General features: G+C 40.9%; 1 protein-coding gene across 1 annotated transcript in view; it reads right to left on the bottom strand.

The window, feature by feature from the left end:
* Nucleotides 1-21,138, bottom strand: part of farp2 (FERM, RhoGEF and pleckstrin domain protein 2) — an 870,640-nt gene that overhangs the window by 309,548 nt on the left and 539,954 nt on the right. The window contains 4 exon segments of the mRNA XM_065266701.2: nt 6,568-6,698; nt 6,821-7,058; nt 7,689-7,770; nt 7,945-8,078. Of these exon segments, the coding sequence (XP_065122773.2) occupies nt 6,568-6,698; nt 6,821-7,058; nt 7,689-7,770; nt 7,945-8,078 (585 nt within the window).

Raw genomic sequence — 21,138 nt, 5'->3', positions numbered from 1 at the left:
AATAATGTGTGACACAGCACAATACTTTGATTCATTGAAAATTAATATTAATTTCACATTATATTTCATTAATCTAACCACCCCAAACTTTCTTTGCCATTAACAAAGCTGACACTGTTTGTCAAAGCACCACGAAAACACTTATTGTTTTTGCACTGATATATGAAGCAATTAGACCCCTTTTATCAAACTCAATATAATACAATACTATGCATAGTATATTAATAGACAGTGCAGGTCTATAGATTATAAATGTGACTGATGTTATAATGGTTATAATTTCTATTAGAAAGGCACTTTTACTGCTTCTGCTCTATCTTTCTATTTCTCTCTTGCCGATTTAAAAAGCTTAATCCACTCATTATTTCAGATTTAAAAGTCTACTTGCTGTCCCGGTGACAGACTTTACATTGCTTTGCTCGTTCAGTGCAATTGGCTTGACATTAGCATTGCTTTTTGCTACAATCTCTGTCCAAACTTAATATGGATATGGTTTTAGAAAATATATGGTTAATTAATAATAAGATTATTAAAAAAATGTGAGAAAGAAAAAGCAGCGCGTGGTCGTAACAAGAACCATCGCCATAGAAACCAGAGGCACGCTGAAACTGCACTCGAGCTTTAGCGCGGTAGCGCTCATGGACGTTTTCCGATCGACTCGGGTTATAAACACAACATTAATCAGACTTGGGACCCAAAGTAATTAAACTAGGACCTAACCGGACCCGACAGACCATTTAAAATATAAACCCGGAACCATACGAGTCCCGCGTCCTCAGTGAAGAAAGACCTCTGCTCAAGTTCAGAAACAAGGAAGACACTGCGCACACTGATAGGGAGAGACACGACGTGCTTTCACGCAAAATGAAGCCAACGTGTTGATGGCTCAGAGCACGTTATAAAACGTATTCTTAAGATCCACATTTCTGTTTTAATAAATGCTCATAGTAAATCATAGCATATTGTCTAAAACATTAGGTAGCACATTTGCGACCCATTAAAAATTAGGGTCGCAACGGCAGTTCAAAAGGTCGCATATGCGACCATTTTGGTCGCAGTGTAGCTCCCTGCATACATGCCATGGCTTTGTTGCAGGTTCATCAGGCTAAGGCTCTGAAGGACCTGCACGAGGGAGGTCATGATTCGGCGGCCTTTAAAGACCTTCGTGCGGCTACGGATCTGGCGCTACGTGCGACTAAGACCACCGCACAAGCCGTCGGTCGTGCTATGTCCACCTTGGTGGTCCAGGAGCGCCACCTCTGGCTGTGTCTGGCGGACATGAGAGATGCAGACAAAACCCAGCTCTTGAATGCTCCAGTGTCCCAGACTGGCCTGTTCGGCGAGGCTGTTGAGGACTTCGCACAACAAGTCTCAACCACCCAGAAGCAGACTGAGGCTCTTGCAAACATCATGCCGCGTCGGAAGAGACCAACACCTGCCCCGTCGACGTCGGCACCTCAGTCTGCCCCTCGCTGAGGGCGTCCTGCAGCGGCGGCCGCCTCCGTTCCTCATCATGGCCCTCCTAGGAATCGAGGAACCGGCCGTCAGCAGCCCGCCCCGCCCTCTCAGCCCGCTAAGCCTGGTGGAAAGCGTAAATCCAAGCGGCCCTGAGACGGGCGACCTGGAGGTGGAGGGGATCGCTCTTCGGGAGATGGTGAACGCACCACTCCCCCCCCCGGAGGAGGACCGGGTGGGGAATCCTTGGTTTTCTTTCATTTCCGTTCCGCCGGCTTTTCAGCCGGCACCCACAAAACCACAAAAAGAGCGAATTCCTCTTCCTCCTCCAGGTCTTCAGAGGCAGTTGGGGGTGACGGATGGGCTCATAACCTTACGTCCTCCCTCTCCTATTTCGCCAGCGGATATGTCGAGCGCACCGAGACATCTTCATCAGTCTTCCCCGCGCAGCCGTCTATCAGCGGAGTCTGGAGTGCTCATTTACACAATACACATATCAACGCAGCCCAAGAGAGCGCTTCATCGAGCACCCCTGTTCCGCTCGCCGCGGGTACGATTGTGCCGTTAATTCCCCTCGCTCGGTATCTGGAAGCTTGGCAGCAACTTCCCAGTCCGTCGCGTTGGCTTTTACGCACAATCCGTCTCGGCTATGCGATACAATTCGCCCGGCGACCTCCCAAATTTACGAGCATTCGTTTCACTTTAGTGAAACCCGTCGATGCGCACGTACTACGTGCAGAGATTGCCGTCTTATTGGCGAAGGATGCGATCGAGCCGGTTCCTCCAGCCGAGATGAGGTCAGGGTTTTACAGCCCTTACTTTATTGTACCCAAGAAAAGCGGCGGGTTGCGACTGATCCTGGATCTGCGCATTCTGAATCAAGCACTTCACAAGATGCCGTTCAAAATGCTTACGCAGAAAAGCATATTTCAATGCATTCGCCCACAGGATTGGTTTGCAGCCATCGACCTGAAGGATGCGTACTTTCATGTCTCAATACTTCCCCGACACAGGCCGTTTCTCCGCTTTACGTTCAAGGGTCAGGCATATCAGTACAAAGTCTTACCGTTCGGGCTCTCTCTCTCTCCCCGCGTCTTCACGAAAGTCGCAGAGGGGGGCTTTAAAGCCCCTCAGAGAGAGCGGTGTTCGCATCCTGGCATATCTCGACGATTGGCTTATTATAGCACAGTCGCGTCAGATGCTTTGCACCCATCTGGATTGGGTGCTCAAACACCTCGCCCGTCTCGGTCTTCAGGTCAACCGAGAAAAGAGCAAACTGTGCCCTACACAGAAGATCTCTTTTCTCGGCACATAAATTGCTGAGAACTGTGGGCTGTATATCTTGCGCTTGTCCGCTTCAGCAGCGAGTTGAGAGGCAAAGATGTATTAGTTCGCACAGACAACATTGCGACTGTTGCGTATATCAATCGCCAAGGCGGAGTGCGCTCTCGTCACATGTCGCATCTCGCCCGCCATCTCCTCTTTTGGAGTCAGAAGAATCTGAGGTCTCTTCGTGCCATTCACATCCCGGGGTCGCTCAACGCAGCGGCAGATGCGCTTTCTCGAGCAGCGCGCCCCAGCGAGTGGCGACTCCACCCTCAGTCGGTCCAGCTGATTTGGAGACGTTTCGGCAGAGCGCAGATAGATCTGTTTGCATCTCCAGAAACAACCCACTGTCGCCTATTTTATTCACTGAACGAGGGAACACTTGGCGTGGATGCATTGGCACACAGCTGGCCGAGAGGTCTTCGCAAATACGCATTTCCCCCAGTGAGCCTCATTGCGCAAACATTGTGCAAAGTCAGGGAGGACGAGGAGAAAATTATTTTAGTTGCTCCATATTGGGCCACCAGGAGTTGGTTTCCAGACCTCACTCTCCTCGCGACAGCCCCTCCCTGGAGGATTCCCCTGTGGAGGGACCTTCTGTCTCAAGAAGGGGGCACATTATGGCACCCCCGTCCCGATCTGTGGAACCTCCATGTGTGGTCTCTGGACGGGGCGCGGAGGTTTTAGGTGATTTACCCGGAGGTTTTAGGTGATTTACCCCAGGCGGTATCTAACACCATCGCTGCCAGCACAATACTGATCGAGCATTCTCGGGGGTCCTCTCGTTGAGAGGTACACCACACAACAAACAGGTTCCATTTCAGCGTATACGCCTGTCTCGTAGACGGCGCTCGCGCTGAAATGGAACCTGTTTGTTGTGTGGTGTACCTCTCAACGAGAGGACCCCCGAGAATGCTCGATCAGTATTGTGCTTTCATATCTCCAGCACCGCTTGGAGAAGAGGCTGTCACCATCTACTATTAAAGTAGATATCGCGGCAATATCCGCGCATCACGCACCCATAGACGGTAGATCTGTAGGTCAGCACGATCTGGTCATTAGGTTTTTAAGAGGTGCGGAGGCTGAATCCTTCACGCCCTCCCTCTATTCCTCCGTGGGACTTGTCCATGGTGCTGAAAGCCCTTCAGCACTGCCCTTTCGAGCCTCTGCTGACGGTGAGCGTCAAGTTTCTCACTATGAAAACTTTGACGCTCCTCGCATTGGCTTCTATTAAAAGGGTAGGGGATCTTCATGCATTTTCGGTCAACGATTCGTGCCTTCAGTTCGGGCCGGCTGAATCCAGCGTTACACTGAGACCCCGGCCGGGCTACGTGCCTAAAATTCCCACCACTCCCTTTAGAGATCAGGTGGTGAATTTACAAGCGCTGCCTTCGGAGGAGGCAGACCCAGCCATGGCTTTGTTATGTCCTGTTCGTGCACTACGTGTGTATGTGGATCGTACTCAAAGCTTTCGGACCTCAGAGCAGCTCTTTGTCTGCTATGGTGGTCAGCAGAAAGGGAAAGCTGTCACTAAACAGAGGATGTCTCATTGGATTGTAGACACAATCGCCCTGGCGTATGAGAAACAGGGCATTCCTTGCCCCTTTGGTTTGAGAGCCTATTCAACCAGAAGCGTGGCTTCATCTTGGGCTTTGGCTCGTGGTTCCTCACTTGCAGATATTTGTAGAGCTGCTGGCTGGGCGACACCTAATACGTTCACTAGATTTTACAGTGTTCGTGTTGAGCCGGTATCCTCTCGAGTTCTCTCAGATCAGTGAGAACATCGAGGAACGGCTCCTGTGTCGGCTTGGTGCCTTTCTTTTCGGTGCTGCACGACCGCACCATTATGGAAGGCAGTTAAGGCAAAAACGTTACAAAAAACTGTTTTTTGTCTCCTCCACTGCTTGGTGGCCGATGTTGCGGAGCATCGGCTGCCAGCCTCTCACTAGATGTATCCTTAAGAACCTGGGTGAGGCTAGCGCCCACATTGCGCCCCCTAGTGGTTTCTTTGTGAGTATTTCCGTGGAAAGTTCTGATTTACCACATTTCCCTTAGCGGAGTTCATTCCGCGCCTCTCTAGTGTACTAAGAGAGAGTATTGTTTATATAGACCTCGTGTCTTTTTATCTATCACCTTAGTGGTAGACCCCTAGAGGGTTTTCTTTCCGCAGCGATCTTAGTCCCGCCTGACGAGTTCGCTTCCCAGTTCGCCTAGTCACTAACGTGGGTTAAGGAACACGTTGTGACTGGCCTCTGCTTCAACCCCATTTCCGTTCCCTTAAAGAGGAGAGTCGGAGGGTTTACGCAGGCACTGGAAGGGTCAGCTTCAGTGGCGCTTTGGTAGGGATTCCCAATTCGTCGGTCACGACGTGACGTTGTCGTGACCGACTGAAAGGGAACGTCTCGGTTACAGATGTAACCCTCGTTCCCTGAAGGAAGGGAACGGAGACGTCACGTCCCGTCGCCACAGTTTGCTGTTCCACTGCTGATATCGGCCGGACATTTTTTCTTTTTCTGGCCAGCTTTCTCAGCAAAAAATAGCTGATTTGATAACTGCACCTGCCGCTCATTAAATACCTGTGTGGCGGGGCGGCGCCGGCAGATGCAATTATCTGCATGTCAAGTTCATTGGCGTTTTAAAGGTTTCTCGAAGCAGACAGGTCACCCGCGAAGCGGTTCCCAATTCGTCGGTCACGACGTGACGTCTCCGTTCCCTTCCTTCAGGGAACGAGGGTTACATATGTAACCGAGACGTTCGAAATGCAGTGGCATAATTTAGGAATTGGTAATGTATAGTGGTTTTCTTTAACCACGATATATAGTGATAACTGAGACACTGAATTATGAAACGGCACTTCGGATTAAAATAAATAAACTAAATAAGCCTCAGAGCGGGGATTATGATGAAGTTTGTTTTAAACCGAATATAAAGGAATTAAGTATAATCTTACTTTACCATTATGTTTTCTATATGAATAGAACCAGTTTTATGTATCACTAAGTTTACCAGTGTGTGTGTGTAAGAACTTTACCAGCATGCATTGCAGTTTGTTCAAAAAGTACAAGGTGAGAATCTATACATGCTGAAGGCCTAGACAAAGGACGTACTGTAATCTTGACAAAGTGATGCCATATGTTTTCTATATGATACAAACCATATGTTTCTGAATATTAGACCAATGTATGGAGTTCACATTTATGGGAGTGGGGTAGCCACCATATATATATATATATATATATATATACCACTGGTGGTACAGTAAAACTTTAGTGGATCTTGCAAGATCTCCTCACGGCTTTATTTCGCTAACAATAAAGTCCATCTTTGAAATCAAAACCTAAGACTGAAGATTGTTTCATTTGAGGAAAAGGAAAACCACAACACATAATGCTTGGAATGTCTACTTTTAAAGTATGTAATTAAAAACGAAAAATTGTCAATCGGTGTACAGTGTAAACTGTATGAGAAGAAGGAGAGGTACCGTTTTTTCCTGTTACTTCGTTAACTGAAATAAGCTAAGATCGTCACACCCTGCGCTTTTGACAAGTATGAATGACAAGTATGAATTGATGAGTATGAGGACCAGTCTTGGTTTGACGTGAACTCTCGTACCATTTTGGTTTCAACATTATCTAAGGCTTTTACATTGCGATACTACCAAAGCACCATTATGGTACACTGTGCAACCCTAGTGATACTGGCTAAAAACCCTGACCACTACACTACTACCATCCATCAACCATAACCAACCAAAACTGACTTCATCTGTAAGCAAGATGAACTTACTCTTCCTGGAGCTGTAAGGTTCTCAATGCCTATTAAATCCCTCTGAAGTTCTGTTAGCTTCTGGAAGTTCTCCAGTCGAATCAGACTGCTCTGTAACGGAGTTGCAATTTTTGCAACCTCCTTAAGGGCCTCTGCAGACAATCACAGTCAATGGAACACATGCAAGTTCATTGGCATCTTTAAGAAAAGTTCATGCTCTAATCACTTTAGGTTTAGTTAGGAGCAGCTAAACTTTGTTTTTGAAATAGCTCACCTTTGCAGTTGTCATAGTCTGCGTGCTGGGGGGCATAATGCTTACACAGGCGCTCCAGTATAAGTTTGTAGTGCATGAGTCTGTGGATGGGCTTCAAGAGGAAGGTGTTAAGAGGCAGGTAGCAAACTTTCTTCAGCTCAAACTCTTTATACACAGTCTCTAGTTTTTTCACGCCCTTCGTTGCCTTCTCAAGCTCGGTTAACACCTCATCATGCTTTTGCAAATAGCCTGTGAACTCCTGTGGATATGAAGGTAACAATGCCATGTCATATATTGGACTTTCAAAAACATAATATACAAAAACTGTAATTAATAAGGACATATCATAAAAATCTGACTTTTTAAATGTTTAAGAGCTATAATTCCCTCAGCGTTTCTATCAACTTAGAAAATGTGAAAAAGATCAAACCAGTAACTTAGTTTTGGTAAACCAGTCTCTGCAAGCATGTGAAAAAATAGGTCATTGAAATGTGGCTCCCCTTGTGATGTCAAAGGGGGACCTTATTATAATAGTACTGCCCCTTAATCTGCAATATCCAACCACTGCACTGCCATTTAGTGCAGAGAGAGAGAGAGAGAGAGAGAGAGAGAGAGAGAGAGAGAGAGAGAGACAACAAACCACCATCATTGAGATCTGTATTTACATTTCAGCAGCTCATTTGCATTTGAAAGGACACCAAAAACAGCACATTTTTAATCACACCTACACAAGTGGCAATTGTACTATGTTAAAATAAATTATCTGTGGGGTTTTTTTTTTTTTTGAGCTAAAACTTCACATATCACTCAGTATTGTGAAATTCCCCTATAAATTCTAACACATTAAATTTTTTGAGCTGTGCTATTTTTGTACAATGAACGACCTCACCTTCAGGGCACACATGTTACGAAGCATTACATCTCCAATTCGCTGACAATCTCCTTTTAAGTGAGCATTGGATCCCCCCTCCCTGCAAACAGGTAAAAACCATCAAAGGTTTAGACAACTAACTATCCAGTCCAAAACCACTGCTATAACAGCCAGTGTAACAAAATTACTTATTCCCCCTTTAAAACTTCTTTAAAGAACCCGTTAAACCAAGAATTTTTAATAATGTTGCATGCTAAATAAGATGGGTTAATACCATAGAGCAAGCCTTTGTTCAATCTCTTTGAGGAAGCCTCTATGAAACTCATAGATGGGGTCGATGTTAGAGAACAGGAGGGTCATGAGATCCTCAGGCATTGCGTTTTCTTTAATCACTGCACTGCGGAACCACTGAAGAAACAAACATACATCTAAGTGAGATTAAACACACCACCAGCTCAAAAACAACAGCATAAGATATCATCTAACACAGTGGTTCTCAACTCCATTCCTGGAGGCCCACTGCCCTGCACATTTTGTATCTGTTACTAGGGGTGTGCCGGTTTCAGAATTGGTGATGACGTGAGTCAAATGTGACGGTTCGTAACATAACCGTCTGTGGGGGGCGTTTTGCTCGAATAAATGCTTGTGGATTGACGCGAAAGTGTCATTTTACCATAAAATCATGAATGTGATGCCAAGTGTGTTTTTAACAGTAATGACTTTAAGCAATTTAACAGAAAGCAATGAAATATTTAAAAACACACTGTTGACAGAAGACTGCGCTGTCACTCTCTGCTCAGCATAAATGAATCCTCTCTCATCTATTTTGATAATCTTCAGAGAAACAGATTTAATTGTGTCTATATCTGTCATTACATTGACCAGAATGTGGGTTAAAAAGCGTCTTGAAGAGGTTTTGCTCATAAATGCATGTAAAGTAAAGTAATATGAACTTGAGATTTTTATACTCTTATTAAACTGCACAGTATGCGCTGCAAACACAGCCGACAATGGCCACGCGCGGCAAACGCTCTCCACATACAGTCCGCGCTGTTCAGTGCTCACACTTGCGAAGTAAACCGGCGTTTGAATAAACAAGACACTGATTAGGTACTTACTCTACGTTTATTTAAAATTAACAGCAAGACAAGCAGTGAATCTGCTTTCAGGAGAGTTAGTAGATTAGCATGGGAGGATTTGAACTTGAAAAGAGGAGTGTACTGACGCCTTTCCGCGGTTAAAACAACATTCCTTCTTATGGTCATTCATGTTTATTTGATGCTATAAATTAACTAGAAGGAAGAGATGATTTGAAAGGTGAGACTTTGTTTATTATGTTTAATCTCAAAAGTAACCGAAAAGTAACTTGGTCTGTCCTGTATGTCGCGCGTTGTCAGTGTCTGCTCCGCTCTGTATTTTTCACTGCGTGAGAACATGGTGGGGCGTATAACACAGACTGTTAACAATTGTTTTAAATAGTATTTAAAAATTCTTTATGATAAAATTGTTTTTTTTTTAAATATTTTAATAACACGGTTTTGGCGGTTATAGAGTTCTAATGACGGTGTTCAACTATAACCGTCGGTCTCACGGTTATATAATGACCGTCACAGCCCTATCTGTTACCGGTTTTGTTGTTTTGTCTGTTCTCTGTGTTTTTTGTTCTCTCTCTCTCTCTCTCTCTCTCTCTCTCTCTCAATTCAATTTCAATTTAAAGAACTTTATTGGCATGATTGTGTCACTTACAATATTGCCAAAGCATTATACATAAAACAAGAAACATACAATAACACAATAGTAACAAACATTAAGGTGCAATTAAGCTAAGGTGCTGGGTGATGGATGAAGTACTACTGCAAATAAAAAAATAGAATCAGAGGATATTTACAATATAGACTTTGAAATATAAACATTTGAAGTATACAAATGTACATTTACGGAGGCACATGAGAGGTAAAATAAAAGTACTGTACAAGATCAGGGCTGAAGATTATTTCTGATGGTGTGTAAGTGATAAATTAATTTAGCAGCAGCTGATGGGTGTCTGTCTTCCCCCAGTAAACTCTTAATTTAATCTGAATCTTAGTTATGAACTAAGTTATGAAACTCTGGTAAGAGCTTTCCCTTGTGAAAAATAAGTGTGCTTAAGTGTACTTATAAAGTGTACTTATTACATAAATAATACACTTTAAGTATATACACTTAAGTGTGAATTAAATGCAATCTTTTCGGCGCACTGAATGCACATTAAGTGTAATTAATTTCAAATATATCATATATTAAGTTGAAATAAAATGTAATAAGTTGCCATTAACTCTTTCACCGCCAGCGTTTTTAAAAAAAAGTTGCCAGCCAGCGCAAGCGTTTTTCATGATTTTCACCAAAGTTTAATGCCTTCCAGAAAATGTTTTTCTTTAAATATATAAACATACAATATACCAAATGAAAGAACAGACCCTCTGCTTTCAAACAAAAAAAAAAACGTTTCATCCTACCTTTAGTGGTTCTTTTGCAATCAGCTTTTGAATATGGGTAGGTTTTTGCAAAAACACCATATTTGGAGCAAAAAGCATAGATAATTCCATTTTTATGACGGACTTTTCATAGAGATCCCATTCAGAGCGATCTTTAAAACAGACACGGACATGCAGCAGCTTGCCATAGGGCAATACTTCCGGTTTTAAAAAGTTGCAGAATAGCGGTATTGCGGCAAGACTGAAAATCTCGTCATTGGCGGGGAAGCGTTTTCTCTTAATTGACGAGATATCTCGTCAATGGCGGGGAAAGAGTTAAGAGTGATTTTTTGGAACAACTTAATTGGTACTTTATTACAACTTTATATCTACTTTCATACTTGCTTCTAGTGTTTTTACAATATACTTAAAGTGCACTACACAATATAATTACATGCAATTAATGTTATTTAAAATGCACTTTAATGTCTGTTAACAATAATCTTAAGTGTGAATTGAATGCAATGGTTTCAGTGCACTGAATGCACATTAAATGCAATTAATTTCAAATATATCATATATTAAGTTGAAATAAAATGTAATAAGTTGCCATTAAGAGTGATTTTTTGGAACAACTTAATTGGTACTTTATTACAACTTTATATCTACTTTCATACTTGCTTCTAGTGTTTTTAAAATATACTTAAAGTGCACTGTTCAATCTACTGTTAAGCAATTAATGTGAAATTAAAAATAAGTTAATGTATATTAACAGTACATTTAATTACTAATTAAATTATTAATTAAATGTAATGTTTCAAATACAACTTTGCCAAATAAATTCAAATATATAAAATTAAATTCAATCAGTTGAACTGGGATTTCAGTGCAGTTAAGTGATTTCAATGCATCTTTCTACAGTATGTACTTTAACTACTTCTATTGAATGTGAAATATGGTTATGTACTTCTCAAAATACTGAAAAACAAATCTAGTTAATAAAATATGTATTCATTTCAGTTTAATGCATTGCAAACAAACAAAAACCACAATGCTTACACTGACAATAAAACAGTTTGGTAGTCAAATAATTGTGAATCAGATTTTTTGTTTTGAAAAAGTACATTTTATAAATTAATTATGAGTTGTATATGTCCAAACAAAAAAAAACTCATTTTAATATTGTTAAATTGGAATCAAACTATCAATATTGAATAATTAGGCATAAAAAAAAATTGTTTGGTTCCGGTTTCCGACCGACCCTGCCAATTTATGTGTGACCCAAATTTATTTTATGAGCTTGGGGAAGAAATAATACACATTAAAGAAATACACAAATAAAAAAACTTTGAGGCGAACTATAATTTACCTTTTAGTACAGCACCGTTTTTGTAAAGCACGCGTCCTCCAGCAACAAACAAAGCAGCTACACGGTCGTTAACACAATAGTTCACAGATCGTTGTCGTCACTTACAAAGTGTGCATTCGAGATGCTGTTTCGTGCACAGCAACGTGATCTTTTGCCCCCTCTCTTTCAGAGAGCACAAACCCATGCTAATTTTAGCTGGCAGTAAGTGAATTATAATATTTGAATTTATGGTATTATGACCAGGGCTTGACATTAACACCCGCCAAACGCGGGTAAGATTTCGGCCGTAAGGCGGGTTGTAGTTTTCTTAAAAGTTATGCGAAATGATAAACAATACGCAATGCAACAGTGGGAAACTACAACTCCCATGAGCACTCTGCACCCAGCGCTACGCAGAGATCTGTTGAGAGACGCGCACGCGATCAGCGGAGCATTGCGGACCAAAGCGTCACCTTCCAGAGAGCGCGCGAGAGCTGATGGATTTGCGAATGCACAAGAGGACGCAGTCTGAGCGCATACAGACTTCGGGAAAGATAAAACAATTGCATGGAAGTGATTGAAGAGATATAAATTGCGTGCACACTGTCAGTGCAAGAGCGAAGAGAAATTCAGCGCATACCTGAATGCACACGAAATCAAAAGAAACGCGCCAGATGAGAGGTTCGCGCATCATTTTAATGTAACAATAATGCCCTCACGACATTTGTCATTAAAAGTCTTAAATCACTTTTATCAGAAACCATTTAGCTTATAAAATACATCTGCATAATAGCTGACAGTAAAATTAATGTACATATCTTGACAGTATTTACTGCTGTTGTTAATAAATATTTAAAGTGGTTGTCGATGGGTTTTGTGTTTATCTTCTCAGTTTAAAATTAGTGTTTCTTCTACACCCCTGCTCTAGTTTTAATATATTCATTCAAAGTAAATCTATTTATGCCTTACTTACTAGCATGTTTTTCATACACCTAAATATATGATATGATCTATTGATATATTAGCTATATACCAGCTAATAAATGTTGTCTTAATTCGGGTAGTCAGACTGCATTTGAAATTCAGTCTGCATCTAATTTAGCAAGTAAATTTGCTCGAATTAAAGTCATTTTAGGATGCCAAAGTAAAGTTTAATCATATAAAATTTATTTTACCAGCAACAAAAATTTGGCCAGTGAAAATGCTGAGTGGCTAGTAACTTTGAAAAATTGATTATGACATTTGTTAAAGAGTTCCACTTTTATACTTTAACCACAGGCTCACGTAAGATATTTTTCATATCATACAGTGTTTCCCACACATAAGTTAGCTTAATTCTAGTTAGACAGATTCAACAACGGCCTCCACATATTGCGTTTCGTTATTCATTTATTTTTTTTACTTTAAAACATGTATTCGTTCAGCTGCATTTACTGTTCCTGCTCTCTCTCTCTCTCTCTCTCTCTCGCTCGCGCTCTCTCTCTATCTCTCTCTCTCTCTCTCTCTCTCTCTCTCTCTCTCTCTCTCTCTCTCTCTCTCTCTCTCTCTCACACACACACACTATTAAAAATAGTTAATCCGTGGAGGCGTGGCTCTGCGCTGCGTGAGACAAACACGCAATATGTCACCTCAAATATATCCGCTATTCAGTTAAAATATTTAACAATTTCCTACCTATCCCTTGCTGCCACTGGAAAAAATAAAAAATAAATTCCCTACCGACCCATGACCTAAACTGACAACCAACCAGAACCAAACGTATTTTTTTTATGCCTTATATCCCTCAGAAAAAAATAAACTCAAAGATATTATTTTTTAACATTTTAACAGACAACTAAAAAAGAACTGAATGAACTTTAAATTAACAAATCCTTTGGTAGGTCACATCAGTCTAATGACCATTTATTAAATGTGTTTAGAAATATTGCCATGAAAGTGTACTTTCTTTATGTAGCGGGTATTAACTCACTTATGGACCAGGCATAATAATAAGATCAGAAGGGTGCACGGTTCGAAGGAGGAGGTAGCAGTGATAGTGAGCAACAAGCAGAGACAGAAGGTAAGTTGATTAATTATTTTACTTTGAGTATTGAGAAACCTTTCTTTTTCTTTCCTCAATCACAAAAAATAGTAAACAACAATGAAAATACAATTAACTATATATACTATGGGTGCACCCCCTTAATTACTTCTCATTTACAGAAATCAGCTCTCGCACACTACACGAGTGAGTTTATACGAAAATAATTCGGACGCAGTCACACACGACAAGATTTTACTGTACGACTTGACGAATTCTGACGTAAGCATTTTCACACCTGTGAGGATGAAGTAGGCTACCTTTCGTTGTGGCAGAATCAGCCCCGCCGCTCCCATAACGCGCATCACGCGCTGTGCGTAGGGCACCAGGTGCTGAGAGGGCACCAAAACAATAGCCTAATGAAGAAAAAATTATAATGCTGATAGAATTTCATTAGCCTATAGAAATATTATTAGGCACTTTTTATCCATGTAAATGTTACAAAAAAGGGGGGACGAGATAATTTAATTGCGCTAGTATAGAAAGTATGCCCCCCAGCCTTTGATGGTCCGTGCCGGTTGATCGCGCGGGCGCCTGACGAAGTTTGACAGAGACCGTTTCTCAATCTGAAGGCTGCAGCCTCCAGAGGTCGCATTTCTAGGCTGCATACATCATCAAAACGTTCTTATTTCGTAATATTAACGATTATGAAGTTGACTATTATTCTTAGTTAATCGTAAATTGTTTAAATATGCTTATGACTTGCTAATGTAATGTTCAGTTAACTAAAATAAACCAGGCTTGATGACGTATGCAGCCTGCATATGAGACCTCGCGCAGGTTGCAGCTTTCGGATTGAGAAACGGCCAGACAGTAGGCAACTTTTGGAAATGGCCCGAAAAGACAGCAGGGGTCAGGATCGGAAAAAAGAAAAAAGATGAAACTGCGGGATGATGCCCGTGCATCACTTGCAGGTAAGTCCATCATGTTTAATTCCAAAATAAGGGAAATGCGCATGGGCTGCAGCTGCTGCTAATCGTAATGCGCCTCGAACTTGCGGTGCTGATATTAATGTTAGCAAACTATGTTGTTATAAGATAACTTCAGTGCAAGCTAAATTTAGATTTTACTGTAAAACATTACCTATGCATATGCATTTTACAAATAACTGACGTCAGCTGTTACTTTCTTTACTACGTTTTTTTAGATATTGAGCAGTTAGTTTATTTTGTGATTTATTTTGACGTGACGGTGGTTAATACTTAGTTAATGTTAGCAGTCAGTGCACATGGTAGGCTTACAATTCCTGACTGTTAAATATATATAAATATAAAATGTCATCATGTATGATATGAAGCAAACATTGCTGTGACACTTAGTTCTCTAAATCTTTGTAATATTTAAGAATTTTGAGTATTCTTGTTATTGATGTTTATTTAATGTAATTTATTTAAAGTGACATTGTACTGGGGAAAAACATGTCTGGATTATTTTGATAATTTAAGTTTTGTATTTTTTCTATTTTGCTATTCTATAAAAGTTTGCACTTTCAAATGTGTAGTGTGTGTTGACTAAAGCTGTGAAGATTTTACTTTCTGCTATTAAGTTATATGTTTGGTAATAAAAAGTTAAACTGGCAAAAACAAACAAAAAATTTCACAGGGTCGGGGGCATTATAAAGAAATTATGCTTAGGGCACCAAAATGGCTAGCAGCGGCACTGGGCAGAATGTACAAAAATAAAACAAAAAGAATAGGGTAAAGATATTGGCTTAGTATATAAAACAGCCTGGAATTTCTGTTCTTTTGTATTTCTATTTATGCATTCCGAAATTGCAATATAGGTTTAGTGCTGTGGCGGTGAAGGAATTTCTCTGGCAGTGATTGTTCGTGCTAGCGCATATGCAGTTTTACCGTCTTAATATATATCATGTTTGTAGTGCCATTAAATATCTATATTGCTATTAATAATGTTACATATATTGTTGCTTTTTTTATAAATATGACCGTTCAAAAAACACATTCAGTGGGCCTATTTATTTATTTGTAAATGCAGAATGAGGAGCAATGAGGTAAAACGCAAGCTAACGTTACACGTCTTTCCCTTTATAATTAAATTATTAAGACAACACATCTATAGCCAAATATTAATTTGTAAAACGAAAATAATTTAATTTAATATAAGGCACATTGTCTAGGCTTGTTATGTGCAAATGTTCGGTCAATGCGGTGTCTTGAAGTAAAAGTGAGACTGCAGCATTTATGCTCCTGTAACTGCACAAAATAAATGTAGGCCTTTGTAAATTAATACATAGCAATACAAATATAGTATTAAAACAAATAAATCATTATTTAAATAAAGTTTCAGAGATAGCCTACATTTGTAGTCATTTAAATGTTCTCATCATTTCAGAACAAGCTAAGGCTACCATATAACTTACACTGCGCTATATCATTTGTTCCTTTGGTCGAAAATATGTAAAAAAAAAAAATATATATGTGGGTAAAATACCGAACAAGCTCACTTGTTAAAGCAGAAGCTCCATAATAAGATGGGAAACATCGTCTCCGCATATGATCATCATGTTTATGTACTCTCTCAATAAATGCATATCTTAGCCTATTAAACATGGACATTCCGTTGCTTTTTTCTGTCGCGACAGCCCTTTTAATATCCAATCATTTATGAAACTACAGCAACTTTGGCACAGCTTGGATTACACAAAAATTGCGACATTCTTTGTACATCCTGTACTGTTTAAACCAGTGGTCTCTGCACGGAGTCTAATAATTTTTATATTTATTTATTACATAATTTAGTTGGCTTATTTTATGTTTACATTGTAAATAATGATAAAACATATTAACAAGTAAAGAAAAATCAACAAGTAAAACAAAAAATTTTTAATATCAAAAAGCCTCGTTTAATGCATTGTGGTAGCACAACAGCGGTATAGCCTAAAACAACTACACTCTCTCCTGTTTCCACACACATCCAAAGCTGTGAGCCGACATCACAAAAAACACGTATGACAGGTTTTTTCAGGCAGAGAAGCTGATCAAGAGGTCGTCACTGAAAGGACCTGTCATATTTGTCATGAGCCGTTTCTCAATACCAAGTACGCCAAACTCGGACTTGTGTCCTTCGTAGTTTGAACTAGCAAGTTCAGACTCGGAAGAACGAACTCCTGACGCGAAATGCATTCTGGGAAACTTCGCTGTCATAAGTCCACACAAGTCTCCTCTGATGCATCCTCGATAAAATGGGCGGATCAAGAACACATCCGGGGATTTTATGTGAACTTGGGCTTGATGCGAACTTTGAATTGGAACAGTACTTGGGTGATTCTCACGAAAACTTGGTTGTAAAAATGTCAAGCATGAAAATGTAAAAATTGCTTAAATTTACTTTTTTTCCACCAGACATTAGAAACAAAGTCTGAAGTATATGGGAACATTAATTTAAAAACTTTTACTTATCATTTAACACTTTTTGTAACATAATTTCAAAAATAAGTCCTAAAAAATCTCATTACCGCAACAGTCAGAAAACATCAACACTGTTAGAAAAGCTAATATATTTTCACATTTTAAAAAATTGATTATTAATAGTCATGCACAGTAAATTGAAATTCTGAAATAATATTTATTTTAAATTTAACGTTTTTTTTTTATTTTGTTTTATTTAGCTCATATACCGCAACACCTTCCACAATTTACAACTATTTTTTTTTATATTTCGAAGAAACCTGACACATTTTCAAAATGACATGACAAACCTGAAAGAACATAATTTAGAGATTCTGCACATGCATTTAAAATCAAAGTATTATGCTTCTATTAATAAAATTAACATTTAATAAGCATCTGTTGCGGTAATGATACATAGGTTTCGGAAATGAGGTTAATTATTTCGGTAATGAGAATACGTATACTCAGCCCCGCCGCTCCCATAACGCGCATCACGCGCTGTGCGTGGGGCACCACGTGGTGAGAGGGCACCAAAAATAATAGCCTAATGAAAAAAAATTATAATGCTGAAATTATTTCATTAGCCTATAGAAATGTTATTAGGCACTTTTCATCCATGTATATGTTACAAAAAAAGGGGGGAACGAGATAATTAAATTGCTCTAGTCTAGAAAGTATGCCCCCCAGCCTTTGATAGTCTGTGCCGCTTGAACGCGCGGGCGCCTGACGAAGTTTGACAGAGACCGTTTCTCAATCCGAAGGCTGCAGCCTCCAGAGGTCGCATTTCTAGGCTGCATACGTCATCAAAACGTTCTTATTTCGTGATATTAACGATTATAAAGTTGACTATTATTCTTAGTTAATCGTAAATTGTTGTAATATGCTTATGACTTGCTAATGTAATGTTCAGTTAACTGAAATAAACCAGGCTTGATGACGTATGCAGCCTGCATATGCGACCTCGCGCAGGCTGCAGCTTTCGGATTGAGAAACGGACAGTCAGTAGGCAACTTTTGGAAATGGCCCGAAAAGACAGCAGGAGTCAGGATCGGAAAAAATAAAAAAAGAAGAAACTGCGGGTTGATGCCTGTGCATCACTTGCAGGTAAGTAAGTCCATCATGTTTAATCATTCCTAAATAAGGGAAATGCGCATGGGCTGCAGCTGCTGCTAATCGTAATGCGCCTCGAACTTGCTGTGCTGACATTAATGTTAGCAAACTATAATTTATAATCTCAGTGCAAGTTAATTGAGATTTTACTGTAAAACATTATCTATGCATATGCATTTTACAAATAACTGACGTCAGCTGTTACTTTCTTTACTACGTTTCTTTAGATATTGAGCAGTAGTTTATTTTGTGGTTTATTTTGACGTGACGGTGGTTAAGACTTTCTCAGTAAAAGTTAATGTTAGGAGTCAGTGCACATGCTAGGCTAACAATTCCTGACTGTTAAATATATATAAATATAAAACGTCATTATGATATGATGCAAACATTACTGTGACACTTAGTTCTCTGAATCATTGTTTTATTTAAGAATATTGAGTATTCTTGTTTACTTATTGATGTTTATTTAATGTAATTTATTTAAAGTGACATTGTACTTGGGAAAATTATTTTGATAATTTAAGTTTGGTAATTTTTTTCTATTTTGCTATTCTATAAAAGTTTGCACTTTCAAATGTGTAGCCTAATATGTGTTGGCTAAAGCTGTGAAGATTTTACTTTCTGCTATTATGTTATATGTTTGGTAATAAAAAATTAAACTGTCAAAAACAAAGTTTTTTTTGTCAGGGTCGGGGTGGGGGGCATTAAAAAGGAATTATGCTTAGGGCACCAAAATGGCTAGCAGCGGCACTGCGTATACTAGCCTGAGATTGTGTTAAAAACAAATTTTAAAGTAGAAAGTCTGATAATATTTACAGCATCATGCGTTCAAGTTCAAAACTGTTTTATTATGTAGTCTTTGAAAAAAATATTAAAGAAAAAACATTAGAACAGGAAGGCTTATATTAATATTCCTTTATGTCATATTTAAGTCCCCATTTATGCATTTAACATACTGAAATAAGATGGTCTTGATGACATATGCTGCCTACAAATGCGAGCTCTGAAGGCTGCAGCCATCGGATTGAGAAATGGCCAGCTAATGTCAGCTGGATATCACAAAACATTTGTGTAAATTAGATGAAAAATATTTCCTTGCTGGATATGATGACCTTTTACCATTCTGTATCTGTTTCGATTAGAGAGAGAGAGAGAGAGAGAGAGAGAGAGAGAGAGAGAGAGAGAGAGAGAGAGAGAGAGAGGCTGTATCCGAAACTTTAGACAGCTGACTTGTTCCCTAGCTGCCTTATGAGACAATGACTTTGGCTGCATAATGGCAGCTCCGAGAAATGCTTTAGGACAGACTTCATAGGCAGCAAAATTGAATTCAGGTTGAAATGTAAGCAGCCCTCTCTGTGTTCCGGGATGTCGCAAATCTGCTTGTGGTGCAGAGGTCTGATCGACCCACCCAATTCACACGAGCTCTGCCGGCAAAGAGCCGCTGGTGGTCGTCCTCCCCTCGCTCAACCGGTTCAGTTTGTCGCCGAGAGCCTGTGTCCTGAACCAGGAGCCGCCAGGTCTGTTTCCTTTGGGTTTCCGGCGGAGGAAGATGAGATGTCTCTGACAGCGTTGGATGGAGACTGGGACCAGGCTCCACATGGTGCATCAGACACACAGCCATCCTTCTACAAGGAACTGGTGCGCATTCTCTTCAAAGCCGTGCAGGACTTGGAGATTGAGTGGAGCACCCCACAAGAACCCCAGAGAAGCAAGCTTGACTTTTGTTTTCTTCACTCAGGCCGCCCCGCTGATGCTTGGAGGAAAGTCACCAAAGCGTGGGCTACCCCTCCCCCCATTTTTTTTCTTAGGTAGGCTACCTGTGTATTCCCCCCATCAAGGACGCTGTGGCTGCTCACCTCTGCCCCTTGTCCACTTCCTTGGATGGTGTGGCACAGCTTTGAGGGTAGTGAAGCCTCATGACAGCACACCAGTCCGAAAAAGCATACCCGCGCCGAGAGAGGCTCTGTCTGCATTGCACACTATGGCGGTCCTACAGATCTTTTAGGCGCAGGTGCTTAAGGCTCTAGATGAGGGCAGCACGGATCTAAATACCTTCAGGGATCTGAGAATGGCTACGGATTTCACGCTAAGGGCCAAGAAGACCACTCATGGTGGTCATGCACAGTCACGCCTGTTTCTCCATCCGGCCTGTTTGGTGACACGGTGGGCACAATCACGGAGCATTTCTCGGAAGCGGTGAAGAGCTCTAAGGCTATGAACCACTTCCTACCTCACCACCCTGTGTCTCATGGACCAGAACCGGTGGTGCATCACAAGAGTCCATGGCACAAATCCTCCAGTATATGATGCAAGAAACTGGGTCCTGGGGGACTGCCGTCCGGAACGAAGCCGCTCAAAAACATAGCATTTTTATCCTCAGTTGGTTTTGTGTTGCTCCCCCCAGGGCCCGTCCTCACATAAGCGTCTACAACACGCCCCGCCACTCTCGAACACGACCCACATGCTGCGAAGACAGCAGAGGCGGAAAGGGTTAACGCACAGTCCTAATGAATTGCGCAGCAACCCGCTTTCTGTCACAGCGCCGGGCGCTTTTAGGCCATCCTCTCTGGTGTCTGTGCCTCAAGCACTGCGCAGAAAGGAGGTGCCGCCTTTAGTCTCCCTTTGTCCCTCGCCCCCAGGCAGCAATCTGACGCTGCAGACAGCACGCATTTTACGGTCGCAGGTAGCTGAGATGCTGGCACGCATGGGATCCAACTTTGTGGATCTTGTGATCCAACTGATGTTGCAGCGCCTAGATGCGTGGCGTGCCATCGCTAGGTTGTTTTTGATACCTGAAAGTGGAAAGAAAGCATAACATTAAATTAGCATGTCTCACAACATGGGAGAAAAAAATGACACATCAGATGTACACATCATCATATAGTATAGTCTTGTTGCGTTGTGTGTGTGTCATGTACATTTCCTAACACTGTAGTGTGTTTTTTGCTAAATACACCTGCTAGTAACATCTCCAAACCTAACCTCTCTCTCTCCTTCCTTCTGTGCTCCTCGAGCCATTCTGGGTTGCTGTTAAGTTTCTCCCTGAACTTTGTCAACCTGGCCTTTG

This window comes from Paramisgurnus dabryanus, chromosome 7 (assembly GCF_030506205.2).
Source record: "Paramisgurnus dabryanus chromosome 7, PD_genome_1.1, whole genome shotgun sequence".
Taxonomy (NCBI): domain Eukaryota; kingdom Metazoa; phylum Chordata; class Actinopteri; order Cypriniformes; family Cobitidae; genus Paramisgurnus; species Paramisgurnus dabryanus.
This window is presented reverse-complemented; position numbering and strand designations above follow the sequence as displayed.